Source organism: Dromiciops gliroides, chromosome 1, assembly GCF_019393635.1.
Source record: "Dromiciops gliroides isolate mDroGli1 chromosome 1, mDroGli1.pri, whole genome shotgun sequence".
Taxonomy (NCBI): domain Eukaryota; kingdom Metazoa; phylum Chordata; class Mammalia; order Microbiotheria; family Microbiotheriidae; genus Dromiciops; species Dromiciops gliroides.
The window spans coordinates 652,258,318-652,270,758 of NC_057861.1; the positions used below are offsets into that span (position 1 = coordinate 652,258,318).

General features: G+C 36.7%; 1 protein-coding gene across 3 annotated transcripts in view; it reads right to left on the reverse strand.

The window, feature by feature from the left end:
• The window catches only part of TTC39B (tetratricopeptide repeat domain 39B), a 142,242-nt gene that overhangs the window by 25,302 nt on the left and 104,499 nt on the right, over positions 1 to 12,441 (reverse strand). For 2 of the 3 annotated variants that reach the window (XM_043962534.1, XM_043962543.1), the window contains 7 exons: positions 11,965 to 12,073; positions 11,150 to 11,217; positions 10,998 to 11,057; positions 9,858 to 10,019; positions 8,917 to 9,008; positions 5,400 to 5,523; positions 985 to 1,096 (listed from right to left, as the gene is read on the reverse strand). In XM_043962534.1, coding sequence (XP_043818469.1) covers positions 985 to 1,096; positions 5,400 to 5,523; positions 8,917 to 9,008; positions 9,858 to 10,019; positions 10,998 to 11,057; positions 11,150 to 11,217; positions 11,965 to 12,073 — 727 coding nt within the window. Of the gene's footprint in view, positions 1 to 971; positions 1,097 to 5,399; positions 5,524 to 8,916; positions 9,009 to 9,857; positions 10,020 to 10,997; positions 11,058 to 11,149; positions 11,218 to 11,964; positions 12,074 to 12,441 lie in introns of all 3 variants that reach the window. The other variant, XM_043962551.1, reaches the window with a different exon arrangement.

Below are 12,441 nucleotides of genomic sequence, written 5' to 3' on the forward strand. Positions count from 1 at the left end.
TATTTTGGTTTAATGTTCTTAGTGAACCTATGTTGATTCTGATCACCACTAGTTGTTTTTTTTTTTCTTTTCTAAGTGTTGCAATTGAGGGCAGAGAGAATATATACCAGTTTTCCATTTTTATTTGGTTCAAGCAGTTTAAGACTAAGAAAAGCATCTGAACTGAGTTTTCATCCATCAACCAAAATGCCACATTTATTACAATCTATAAAAATAGAACTAGATCTGGTTAGTTGTTAACTTTTTACATTCAAGAAAATTATAAATTGAAATTTGGACCAAATCAAAGTGTCATCTCAGAGATCCTCAAGTACCTTTGTTTTTTGTTTTTTTACCATCTAAGAAGCTTCACTTGACAGCTGTAATCTATAAATTATGACTTTTCCCCCAATAATTTCTTACATTTTGTGGTTTTTACTATTTTTATATTGACCATTTAAATTAAATCTTATTTTCAAGTGATATAACCACATACCTAAGTAGTTACGCTGTTAGAATAGCCTTAGTATTTATGGTAACCTCTTTACTTTGGTAGCATTACCAAAATGATTTGGAGGCTGTTGGAATATGAAGGCAATAATCCATGGAATTTATCAAAGACAACTCCTTAAGACATGGAACTAATTTGAGTTAACTATCCTTCCAAAGTGGGAGAACATTTAAATTTGGATAAGATCCTCTTTGCTCTTCAGAAATCCAAGATTCTCTAACAGGCCCCAAGAACATCTCACAGAAATCACAGACAAATAGAATCCAGGTTAAAGAGAATTTGCCTGGAGGTGCTCTAACACAGTAACAATTGTGTCATGCAATTCATATGAACCAGAATCTTGTGGAGAACTTCACTTCAATTTCCTCTCTTCTCTCCCAATGTTCATCTGCGGCACACATGAATTAAGATCATTGGGAAATGAGGTAGAAATACAAGTGGGAAGGATAAAAGGAAAGAGATACAGCTTTCATGTTCTTACCTTTCATACTTACTTGTTTCATTTTGTAAAGCTGTTTCTGCTTTTTCAATGGTGATCAAGAGATTTTCTGTGAGGTCAGGTCTTTTGCCCACTACTGTAAAACCATTCCAGATGTACATCATTTCCTAGAGGGGAGAGAAGGGAAAGAGGTAAGAATCATATTTAACTGATCTTTTATAATAAATGATACTGTATAATCTGGATTTCTGTTGATGATTTTTAACACATTTTTAAAATCTATGCCTGTTGTTTATATAAAATGTTTCCAAGAAATTCACTGAAATGAACATTAGGAATATTTTATTGGGCTCATGTTCTTTTATATCATTAAAACATGTTGCAGCCCAGTAATGTAATCCAATATGTGGAAAACTAGTTTATTTAAAGACCATATGGCTAAATGACAGCTCATGAAAATGTAAACTAATGCTCTCTCAGTGCAGGTTACATTTAATAGGCCAAGAGATGAGAATTTTTTCTGACAAAGAACAAATGAGCTTTTTCCTGGAAATATTTTCCTTTTATATCTGAAAGTACTTGAAGGATATAAACATTAAGCAGGAAAAAACTAAAGAAAAGAAAAATGTAACATATTCTCTGAAAAGATTTAAAACTGAGAAGCAGTAAATTGGAAAAGAGGCTTTTGAGGAAAACAGCAGGGAAAAAAACATCTTCACTTAAAGCACTGAAAACTAAACTGAATCCAACTCTGAAAATTCTTTTAGAGACAATAATTATGCATATCTAATACAGCAAGTAGTAGCTCATGTGCTGTGGCTGCTGAACTATAATTTTATAAAATGGGGAACGTTACAAATAAACAGCTTTCATTGGAAACTGAACAAAAACTAACACTTTTCAGGGAATGCCCTAGAGTCAGGATACATTCATCCTAATCTACACTATTTCCTCTCCAGACCAGAGCTAGGACGTTTGGGATGTTTCATTTAAGCAGAATCAGTTATAGCAACCGATCGATGGATCGATCAGCAGGCATCCACTAGAACTTTATTGTGACAGGGATACATTTTAGAAAAGCTGTACACAAAAAAGGGAAATAAATGTACAGATTGGTAATTAACATACAGGTAAATAGCATACTCTACACAAGTCAATTAACCTCTCAGTGCCCACAGGCAACCTAAGACAATAAACTGCAATGGGTTCCTACACCCCAGGGCTAATCTGAATTTTAAATTAACCAAAATGCCCAGAGTTTTGTACACGTGGCCAGTGGGTTGTCTTCATTGTAAAGTGAAAGGGATTAAATGAGTTGACCTCTTAAGTCCCTTCCTATTTGAATTCTGTGGTCCTCTTACCCAGTCCTCAAGCACTTGTGGGTAACTGAAGGTTTTCTGTAAGTTACTTTCTGGTCATAATTTGAGATCAAGCTATGTACACATAGGAGAATATGAAAGCAAAAAACAAGTGATTTTTAAAATGTCACAAGTCAAACTTTTTGGATGAGCTCATGCTTTTAATTCAGTTACATAAGATCAAGGGGTGGGGGGGAATCTCATGTCTGGCAACAGTGAGCAGACACAGTGGTTACAACAGCTAAAGAAACAGCAGGAGAAATCTGGTAGAAGAGAGGTATTCCCTATTCGTGCCCCCAGGTTTGGCAAGGGGAAAGACCACTGAGAAATAAAAAAGGAAGGCAACTATAAATGGAGCAAAGATAACTTCACTTGAGAACTGGGTAAGAGGATCACAGAATTCACATGTGAAGGGCCTCTGAGATCATCTAGTTTAACCTTCCTCATTCTCCAATGAAAGCCTAAAGCCAGGATTTGAACACAGATCTTAGGACTCCATGTACAAAACTGAGCATTCTGGTTAATTTTATATTTCGGATTTAGCCCGGCATATAGGACCTCTCTGCATTTTGTCTAAGAGTTGTCTGGGGGCCAGAGAGGTTAAGTAGGATGCTGGATTCAAATTCAAGGCTGTCCCCATCACACCATACTTCTCTTCTTACACTTTTGGGAAGGTACTGTATTACAATGAAAAGAGGATGAGATTTAAACTCAAAGGACCCGAGTTTGAATCCTGACCCTACTAATTGTCTGTCTATGTAACCACAAACAAGTCGGATTATCTCTAAGATTAATTCTAACTCTAAATCAATGATCCCATAAATCTTGTGACCCTGGCCTAATCTATTTTTATAAAATAAAATATGAAAAAGTCTGTTAAAACAAGTTCTAGTGAATTAAGGGGGTGGGGAGACAACCTTCTAGTGGAAGGAAATTATTTGAACAATAATACTGCTTTTTATTCAAACACCTGACAGAAGCACACACAACCAAGAACCATCCTGAAATCCTATTTGTGTTTTGTTTTTGATGGGGCAATGAGGGTTAAGTGACTTGCCCAAGGTCACACAGCTAGTTAAGTATCAAAGTGTCTGAGGCTGGATTTGAACTCAGGTCCTCCTAAATCCAAGGCCAGTGCTTTATCTACTGTACCACCTAGCTGCCCCCAATAGTACTATTTTTAAAAGGTCTAGAGAGTACTGTATGTGTCATTCCAGCTAATCTTTGTAATATCCCTTCAAAGTATAATGGGAACAAGTATTTCTCACCACACATCCACATCCACACACACACACACAACTGATAATCCCCCCCCCCCAAAAAAAATCCATCTACTGAAACAATATATCATCAGGAATCCGTGTGTGCAGCTGAACTTTGTACACTTAAAATCACTAATTACTTCAAGAATTATAGCCTGATACTAAAACACTGCAGAGGTGGGTAGATCATTTCTTCATTGTTTTAAGGAGTATAAAGTACTTTTCTCTCAACAACCCTGTGAACAGGGTGGTGCAGATCTCATCATTCTTCCACAATGGTGGATGAAGCCAATATAACCTAGCAGGTAACCTGGTTCTCAAACGCTAAGCTAATGGAGCACAAACTCTGGCATGTCCCATCAAGCTGGAAAAGGTTAAAGTTGGGACAATTCATCTGCCATCTTGAGGGTCAGCCTGGCTAAATTCAAAGCGATTCAACATCAAGGTGGTTGCAGTGTAATCCATTTTTGCATTACAACAACTCTCTAAGACCATAGATTAAGTGTTTCAGCCTTTCAGGGGAAAGAGAACATGCACAGATACAATCACAGATGACTGAAATGAGTATCTTATGGATAAGGAAACAGATCCCAAGAAATCAACTGCCTAGCTCAAGGTTATTCAAGTAGGTGTTAGAGTTGGGACTGGAAGCTGGTCTTCCTAATTCCATGCCTAGCACTCTTTTCACTACACCATGCAACAACTAAATTATGTGTGTTAACTGTTTAAGTGGAAATGATTTAGCTAAAAAATCTCAAGCAGCCTGTACTACTGGAATCAGTACTGGATCCATACTGGATGATTCCTGAGAAGGCCATACCAAAACTCTAACCAGGATTAAGAAAAACTGTTGATCTTTGTTACTGATCTGAAATCAGAGAACCTCAGGTTGAATCTTCAGTCAGATATTTCCTGTATAATCTTAGGTCACTTAACATCATCTGTATCCTTATCTGTAATACTGACACCTGTAGGACTGTTCAGAGGCCTGATGGAGGAAAGTCCTTTGTGAACCTTAATTCACACCTGCATAGTACCTCATGATCATCTTTACAGATGTTAAAAATTGAGAAGTATTCAATTCTATAAAATTTAATTTATACAGCTCAAATAGCCACCACAGTAACTCACAAAGGATAGACTAATGAAAAAAGGAAAAAAGGACACATCACATACTACTTTCTTACAAAATTCTACTAGCTAGATAACCTGTATACATTTAAATTAGCATAAAATCGTTCAAACACTTTAAGCTCAGGAAGAAAAGATTTCCCATTGCAACTCCCAGGAAAAAAATAAAACCACAGGGCCTAAACTCAACACTGCTGCTGATGGCTGGCATTTCTCCAACTTGTGTGTGTGTGTGTGTGTGTGTGTGTGTGTGTGTGTGTGTGTGTGTGTGTGTGAGAGTGAGTGATTAATTCCTAAAGCTTTACAACTACATGTGATAATTTTTTGAAGAAGTTTCTTTCGAGGAGCAGCTTCCATTAAGAAAATCTGTGCATTTTTTAAACAGAAAAACCAACCTGAACTTAAAAGTTACAGAAATCCTTTATAAATGTTTGAAATTGGGGCAGCTGGGTGGCACAGTGGATAAAGCACTAGCCCTGGATTCAGGAGGACCTGAGTTCAAATCTGACCTCAGACACTTGACACATACTAGCTGTGTGACCCTAGGAAAGTCACTTAACCTTCATTACCCCACAAAAAAGCAAAATAAAATAAAATAAATGTATGAAATTGAATAGAATTGCTAGACAAAAACTAGATGGAAAATGGTTTTTGCTTCCACTAAAATGCAAGTTTATTCTAGTCTTCAAACACAAGTGAAAAGAAATAGAGGTGGCTACCAGAGCAGGTAAGATCAGCTTTACAGGAAATGCCGCACTGGAATAACGCCGGGACTTCCTCACTGCAAACTTCTCTGTTGGGATAGACTTGCCAGCAATTCTCTGCTTCAAGCCCTCCACCTGTCTGTAATTATCCCCAACCCACAAACAAAACAAAAAAGAAAGGACAATTAAAAACCAAATATCTGCAAGGCTATGTGTTATCATCATTTTACTTAATATATTAGTGTCTCTAATATTAAGAGCAATTTTACAGATAGCAATATACTTATGACCCTACAAACAGCAGCAATTTCTACCAGGTTCAGAAATTATTCCAAATTTTCTTTATTTAATCACATATGTATCACGACAGAAAAGGGAAATAGCATGCTAATAGATCTTCTATATTCACCTGCCAAGTTGATAAACATATGTAGAATAAAGCAACTCAAAGAGTACCTACCTGTCAACTAATTTAAGTACATGTTATGTATTATCTATTGTTAGTCCACATCAATCAATCTTAAAGAAATGAGGGCCTCTAGACAGGCAGAATGTCTGTATTCTGCCTCACAAAGTGACAGACCATTTTCTCATGCTATAAAAGATGCCACAGAATTAAAAGGATCGCTCAAATGAAGACGGATAGGATGGTATTGTTTTTTACTTTGTAGTTTCTCTTTCACATTACTTTTACCTCATCAGCATGTACCTTGTATATACCTAGGGATTTACCTGCTGCCTTTCCCATGAGAAAGTGCACTCCTTGAGGGCAGGTACTGCTTTCTGCTATCTGCTGCTTGTTTGGCTTCAGTACTCCCTGGGATAGGTACTCCCTCCAGTGTTGCAAGTCTGCTCTAGCTTAATATCTGCTCTGAGAGCTGCTATGGCCACAAGATTCATTTCCCTGAAGCCATCCTGGTGATAAGTCTAGCCAGATCTTAACTACAGTGGCAAAGCCTTGGAAAACACAGGCCCAGGTTAGAGGGGCTGAAGGGAAACAGGCATGATAATGCATTGTTGGTGAAGGAAAGAATTTGTCCAGTCATTCCAGAGAGCAATTTGGAACTATACCCAAAATGTTACATGAATGCCCTTTGACCCACAACACTACTATACCCCAAGGAAATCAAGGAAAGAATGCCCTGTATCACAAAAATATTTATAACAACTGTTCCTGTAGTAGCAAAGAGTAAGTGGGGAGGGAGAGAATGATAGGGGAAAGGAATGTTCATCAATTGATGGGCTGAACAAATTAAGGTATATGGATGTAATGGAATACTATTGTGCTTTAAGAAATTAAGAAAGAAAATTTCAGAGAAACCTGAGAACTGCATGAGCTGATACAGAGTGCAATGAGCAGAATCAGGAAAATGATTAAAAGTATAACATCAATATTATAAAAATTAACAATCCTTAAAGACTGCCTTTAAGAACTCTTAACAACACAATGATTAACCACGATTCCAGAGGAATGGAGATGAAGAATGCTGTCCACTTCATGACAGAGAAAGGATAGATTAATATGCAGAAGGAGACACACATTTTCAGATGCGGCTAATGTGAGGGGTTTTTTGCTCAACTACACTGTCTTTACATCATACAAAAGATGCTACATCTTTGCTATGATAGGGCAGAAAAGGAAGACAGTGTAGAGGGAGTTTTCTATGGTTTTTAAAAATAATCACAAAAACCCTTTTTAATGCTTTACCTGGAGCAGTTTAAGGCCCATTATAAGAATCAATTTCCTTCTATTGATCTGATTTTGAGCCAAAATTCCACTGTTAGGCTTCTACTGCAAAAACCAGATCAAAAAAGAAAAATAAAAAAGGACTCATGTATACAAAATTATTAATAGGTACTCTTTTTTTAATAGCAAAATAGCTTTATGCAAGCTCCAGCAGTTCCTATCAAGTAGGAAATATTTTCAGAAAGAGTCCAAGATTGGATTCCATGTGTGTGCTGTATAGAGACCAGCTCTGGTTAAGTCTAGAGAGGCTCATCACCAGATTAGATGAAAGATTATGAATTTTCCAGCACGTTAATTCTCAAAGACCACCTAAAATACCTAGGAAGGGTGTGATCTTCATAAATAGAAGAGCCAAACTGATGAAATAACAAATCCTCAAAACACTTAAGTAAAAATATAATCATCTAGGAAACACAATCTGTTAATAATCATATGAAAAAATGTTCAAATTCTCCCATAATCTGAAAAACGTAAATCAAAACAACCTTAGGATATCATCATACATATGAGAATGGCAAAAAATAATGATGACAATGATCAGTACTAGTGTTGACAGGATGAGAGAGAAATAGACCATAGAATTGGTACAAGGAAAGAGCATGGGTTTAAATCAGACCACCAGGGCAGCTAGGTGGTGCAGTGGATAAAGCACTAGTCCTGGATTCAGGAGGACCTGAGTTCAAATCCAGCCTTAGACACTTAACACTTACTAGCTGTGTGACCCTGGGCAAGTCACTTAACCATCACTGCCCCACCAAAACAAAAAAAAAACAAAATAAATCAGACCACCATGGTTTAAATTCTGGCTCTGTAATTTATTGGCTAAGTGACTTTGAGCAAGGTACAACTTCTCATCTATAAAATGAGGGTGTTGGACTACATGACTTGTCATGTCCCTTACAACTCTGAATCTATAATCCCATAATGTGCTATTAGAGGAACTTCAATAAGAATCACAAAACTGATAGCTCTGGACCTAGCAATTCCACTGTTAAGACTTCTACTGCAAAAACCAAATCAAAAAAGAAAAATTAAAAAGGACCCATGGATACAAGATTATTAATAGGTACTCTTTTTGTAATAGCAAAAATAGCTGAATAATGTAATGGAATATTATGGTGCTATAATCTACTAGCCATGTGACCCTGGGGGAATCACTTAACTTTGTTTGCCTCAGCTTCCTTATCTATAAAATAAGCTGGAGAAGCAAATGGCAAACCACTCCAGTATCTTTGCCAAGAAAACCCCAAATGGGGTCATGATGAGTCAGATATGACTGAAATGACTCAATGACAAAATAAAAATGATAAACATAAAGCATACAAGAAAAGATGGATAGATAGATATTTAGAGAGATAGATATTTAGATAGATAGATAGATAGATAGACAGACAGACAGACAGATAGATAGACACACAGAGTGATGCAAAGTGAAACCTACCTAAGTGGAACAATATACACACTGACAACAACTATACAAAATAAAAAAAGAAAGAAGGATGGAAAACAAGGCCAAAAGCAGGAGAGAATCCAGCAGAACTATTAGGAGACAGAACATAAGCATTTTGATTCTTTGAATTTCTTTGGTTTTTTCCTTGGTCAAAGCTAAAAGGTGGAGTAAAATTCTCTTTACTGCACTAAAGAAGTTAGGGGTTCCTGCTCCAAATGAAGAACTGTCCTAGGAAAGGCGGGGGGGAATCACTGGTAGGGTACACATCACTTTAATGATAGATAGGGACTGCCCCTTCAACTGGTCTCCCATTGTAGTGATAATATCCTTCTTACCTAAACAAAGACACAATATTCTCCCCAGTTGGCTTCACCTCTTCCTCTGGGAGCATACTTAGAACTGCAGCTTTCTGAAACACATATATTGCCTTTAAAGAAAAGAAAAAGAAGTCAATTTTAATGTAACCCTAAATTCCTGGCATTTCTATAATACTGTATTTCAAGAATGATGTGCAAGTTTTCCATGTAGACTGACTATCCAGAAATTTTTAAATATGACCAAATGAGAAATATGACCAGTTTCAATACGCTGCTAAACCAATTAATTGTTCTAAAACAAAAATAATAGTTCGCTTCAGTGGAAGAACAATAGAAATTCATTGGTTATTGTTATTTCAGTGCTCCCAATCATTCATAAAGTTTCTTTTTAAGACAATCAATTTTTGGGGGCAGCTAGATGGTGCAGTAGATAAAGCACTAGCCCTGAATTCAGGAGGACCTGAGTTCAAATCTCACCTCAGACACTTGACACTTACTAGCTATGTGACCCTAGGCAAGTCACTTAACCCTCATTGCCCCACTTTTTAAAAAAAGACAATCAACTTTTTCTTTAGATGAGAAAAAGTAGGAGGTAGGGGGCAGCTAGGTGGTGCAGTAGATAGAGCACTGGCCCTGGAGTCAGGAGTACCTGAGTTCAAATCCAGCCTCAGACACTTAACACTTACTAGCTATGTGACCCTGGGCAAGTCACTAACCCCAACTGCCTCACTTTAAAAAGAAAAAAAAGTAGGAGGTAGAGCTAGGATGAATGCCCAGGTATTTTGACTCCATGGCCATTTCTTTCTACCATTTCATGATGAGTCTCAATTATCTGCTGATTTTATCAACTCTCTATGGTAAAGCTGTGGATATTATACACTACTCAACTAAATGATGTTCAACCAAACAAAAAGGACACACTGTGATTCCTGAGAGGTAAGTGCACTCATTCTCCTTACCTTGGACCATCTACTCTCTTTGCAAAGTAGATCTGCATAATGATATGCCTTCAGCCATTCTTGCTGGAATGTATAACACCACATCAGTTCCCAGTAACAGAGGTGATGAATCTGTTTCCATTCTTCCTGAGATTTAATACAGTTTTGGAATATCACCTGTGCCTAGGATTAAATGTTACAAAACTGATCACATAGATATCAGACAAGGGAATAAATAACAAATGGGAAAAGTCATACATTTTGTACAAAAAGAACAAAACTACCGCTCATTTAATCATTCAATAATACAACAGCTTCCTTTCCTTAAATGAAACAATGTAGCTAAGTATTATTTTTTAAACTAAACTTTACTTTTTCAATGAGGAAACATCTGCCTTCTTTCCCTCCCACAATTGAGAAAGAAAGAAAAACAAATCTCTGCTACAAATAGGCAAAATACATTTCCATATTGGCCACGTCCAAAAAAAAACCCTACACTATGCTGCATTCTGTACTCTGAATCTTTCACCCCTCTATCAGGAGTTGGGTAGCAGGTTTTATCATGAGTTCTCTGGAATCCCAGAAGGCCAGAAGGCCGCTTCATCAATCAGAGTCTTTCAAAGATGTCTGTCTTTATACTATTACTGTTACTATATAAATTGTTCTCTTAGTTGGGCTCACTTCACTCTAAACCAGCTCATATATGTCTTTCCAGGCTTCTCTGAAACCATGTCTTTTATTATTTTTTACAGTATGACAGATTCCATCGTAAGCATATACCATGACTTTGTCAGTCATTCACCAATTGATGGGCACTCCCTCAGTTTCCAATTCTTTGTCACCACAAAAAGTGCCACAAATGTTTTTGTACATCTTTAGTCAAAAGTTTTTTGGGTGTTTTTTTTTTTTTTGCTTAGGACTAATCTCTCCATAATCTACCCTCCCTCTTGTTCCCCTTTCTCCCTTTTCCTGTTTGCCTCCTGTCTCCCTGTTGAGTGAAATGTATTTCTCTATCTGTGTGCATGTACTCCTATGCTTCTTACCCTGGGCTTCCCATCACAAGTGTTCCTGACACATATTTATACTCCTTCTTACAGAGTGGCAAAAAAGTCAAGGAAAAACTAACATCAAAAGTAATGAAGAGACTCTGAAATTAATTACCTTTTCAAAATTCCCTTTGAGTAGCTCTATTCTTGCAGAATAAAACAAAATTAGAGAGCCCTAGAGAGAAAGGAAAAAAAAACCCTGTTCAATAATCCCAGGACCAGTTGATTAATTGTGACAATAAAATACACTAAAAGTACCGAGCATACATTTGGAAACTTCTGAAGATAGGGTTCAAGGAGAGTCTCGGCTTCCTCAATATTGGCTTCTCCTGTGCCTAGAAATTCAACACACAGCATACACAAAAACAACCCTCAGTCTCCATGGAATACATTAGGTGCTTACAACCTACCCCTAAAACTTCATTACTGCAAAGATGTATGCCTAAGGAACTGGGAATTTTATATGAAAGGAGAAAAACTTTTATTATTGTGTCATATTCATTTCTACTTGGGAAATAAGATAAGTATCATTGGACTTTAACACAAGATTTCTCACAGCAGATTGACTAAAAGTAAAGTAAGAACTTGTTCTTAAATTCTAAATGTGATTTTGTTTGTTTGTTTGTTTTAATGGCAATCATGACCATCACCTTCAACTTTATGCTCGTAGCTCCAGTTTAAAAAAAACAAAAACAACAACTTAGAAACCTAGTGATTAGAAGCAAGCAAACACTTTATGGAATAAAGCCTACCATTTATTACTAAAAATAAGAGTAAACCAATCTAATCAATCAATCAGCATATATTAAGCACTTACTCTGTACCAGGTACTATGCTAGTCACCAGGGACACAAAACTAAAAACGAAACAGCCCTTGCTCTCAGACTGCATTTGGCTCCACACACATCTGATTAAAACTTAATTGCTTGCTCTCTTGATGCTTTCTCAGTCTTCGTGTAAACATAGATCTACCAAGGTAATTATCTGCTGCTATTTCTCCTAACTGACTTTTCTCAAAGATTTACTCTATTCATGAAAAATAACTAACTTTTGGTAAAGTCAAAATGCAATTTAATACTTACCAAGGACTAGTGAGACATAAGTATGAAATAAGAGTAAAGTTAAACTGCATAGTGTGGACCGCAAACTGGATCCAGATGCACCTTCTCGCAATTGTATGAGGCCCAGTTCCTACAGAGAACAAAAATCTGATTATCTGCCTTATAAAAAAATTTTAAAATATCAATCCGTTCTTTTCTACCACTTTCACAGTTTGCGTCAATATAATTCATGTTTAGATGATGACGACGGTGGTGGTGAAGACGTCAACAACAACAACAACAACAACAATCATGTACTTTTTGTCATTTTCTGACCCAAAGAACATATTCTAAGTTTTGCTTATTTGTTTGTTTTTGAAAGTATAAAGAAAGTCTAACAAATACTTTATACTAATTAATTTAGCAGTTTCAGGGGAGAAAGCCAATACTCATTTCAGAAGAACATGGATACAAAAGCTAAAAAATGCCCTAAGGCTTTTGGTTCCCAGTCTCCCCATA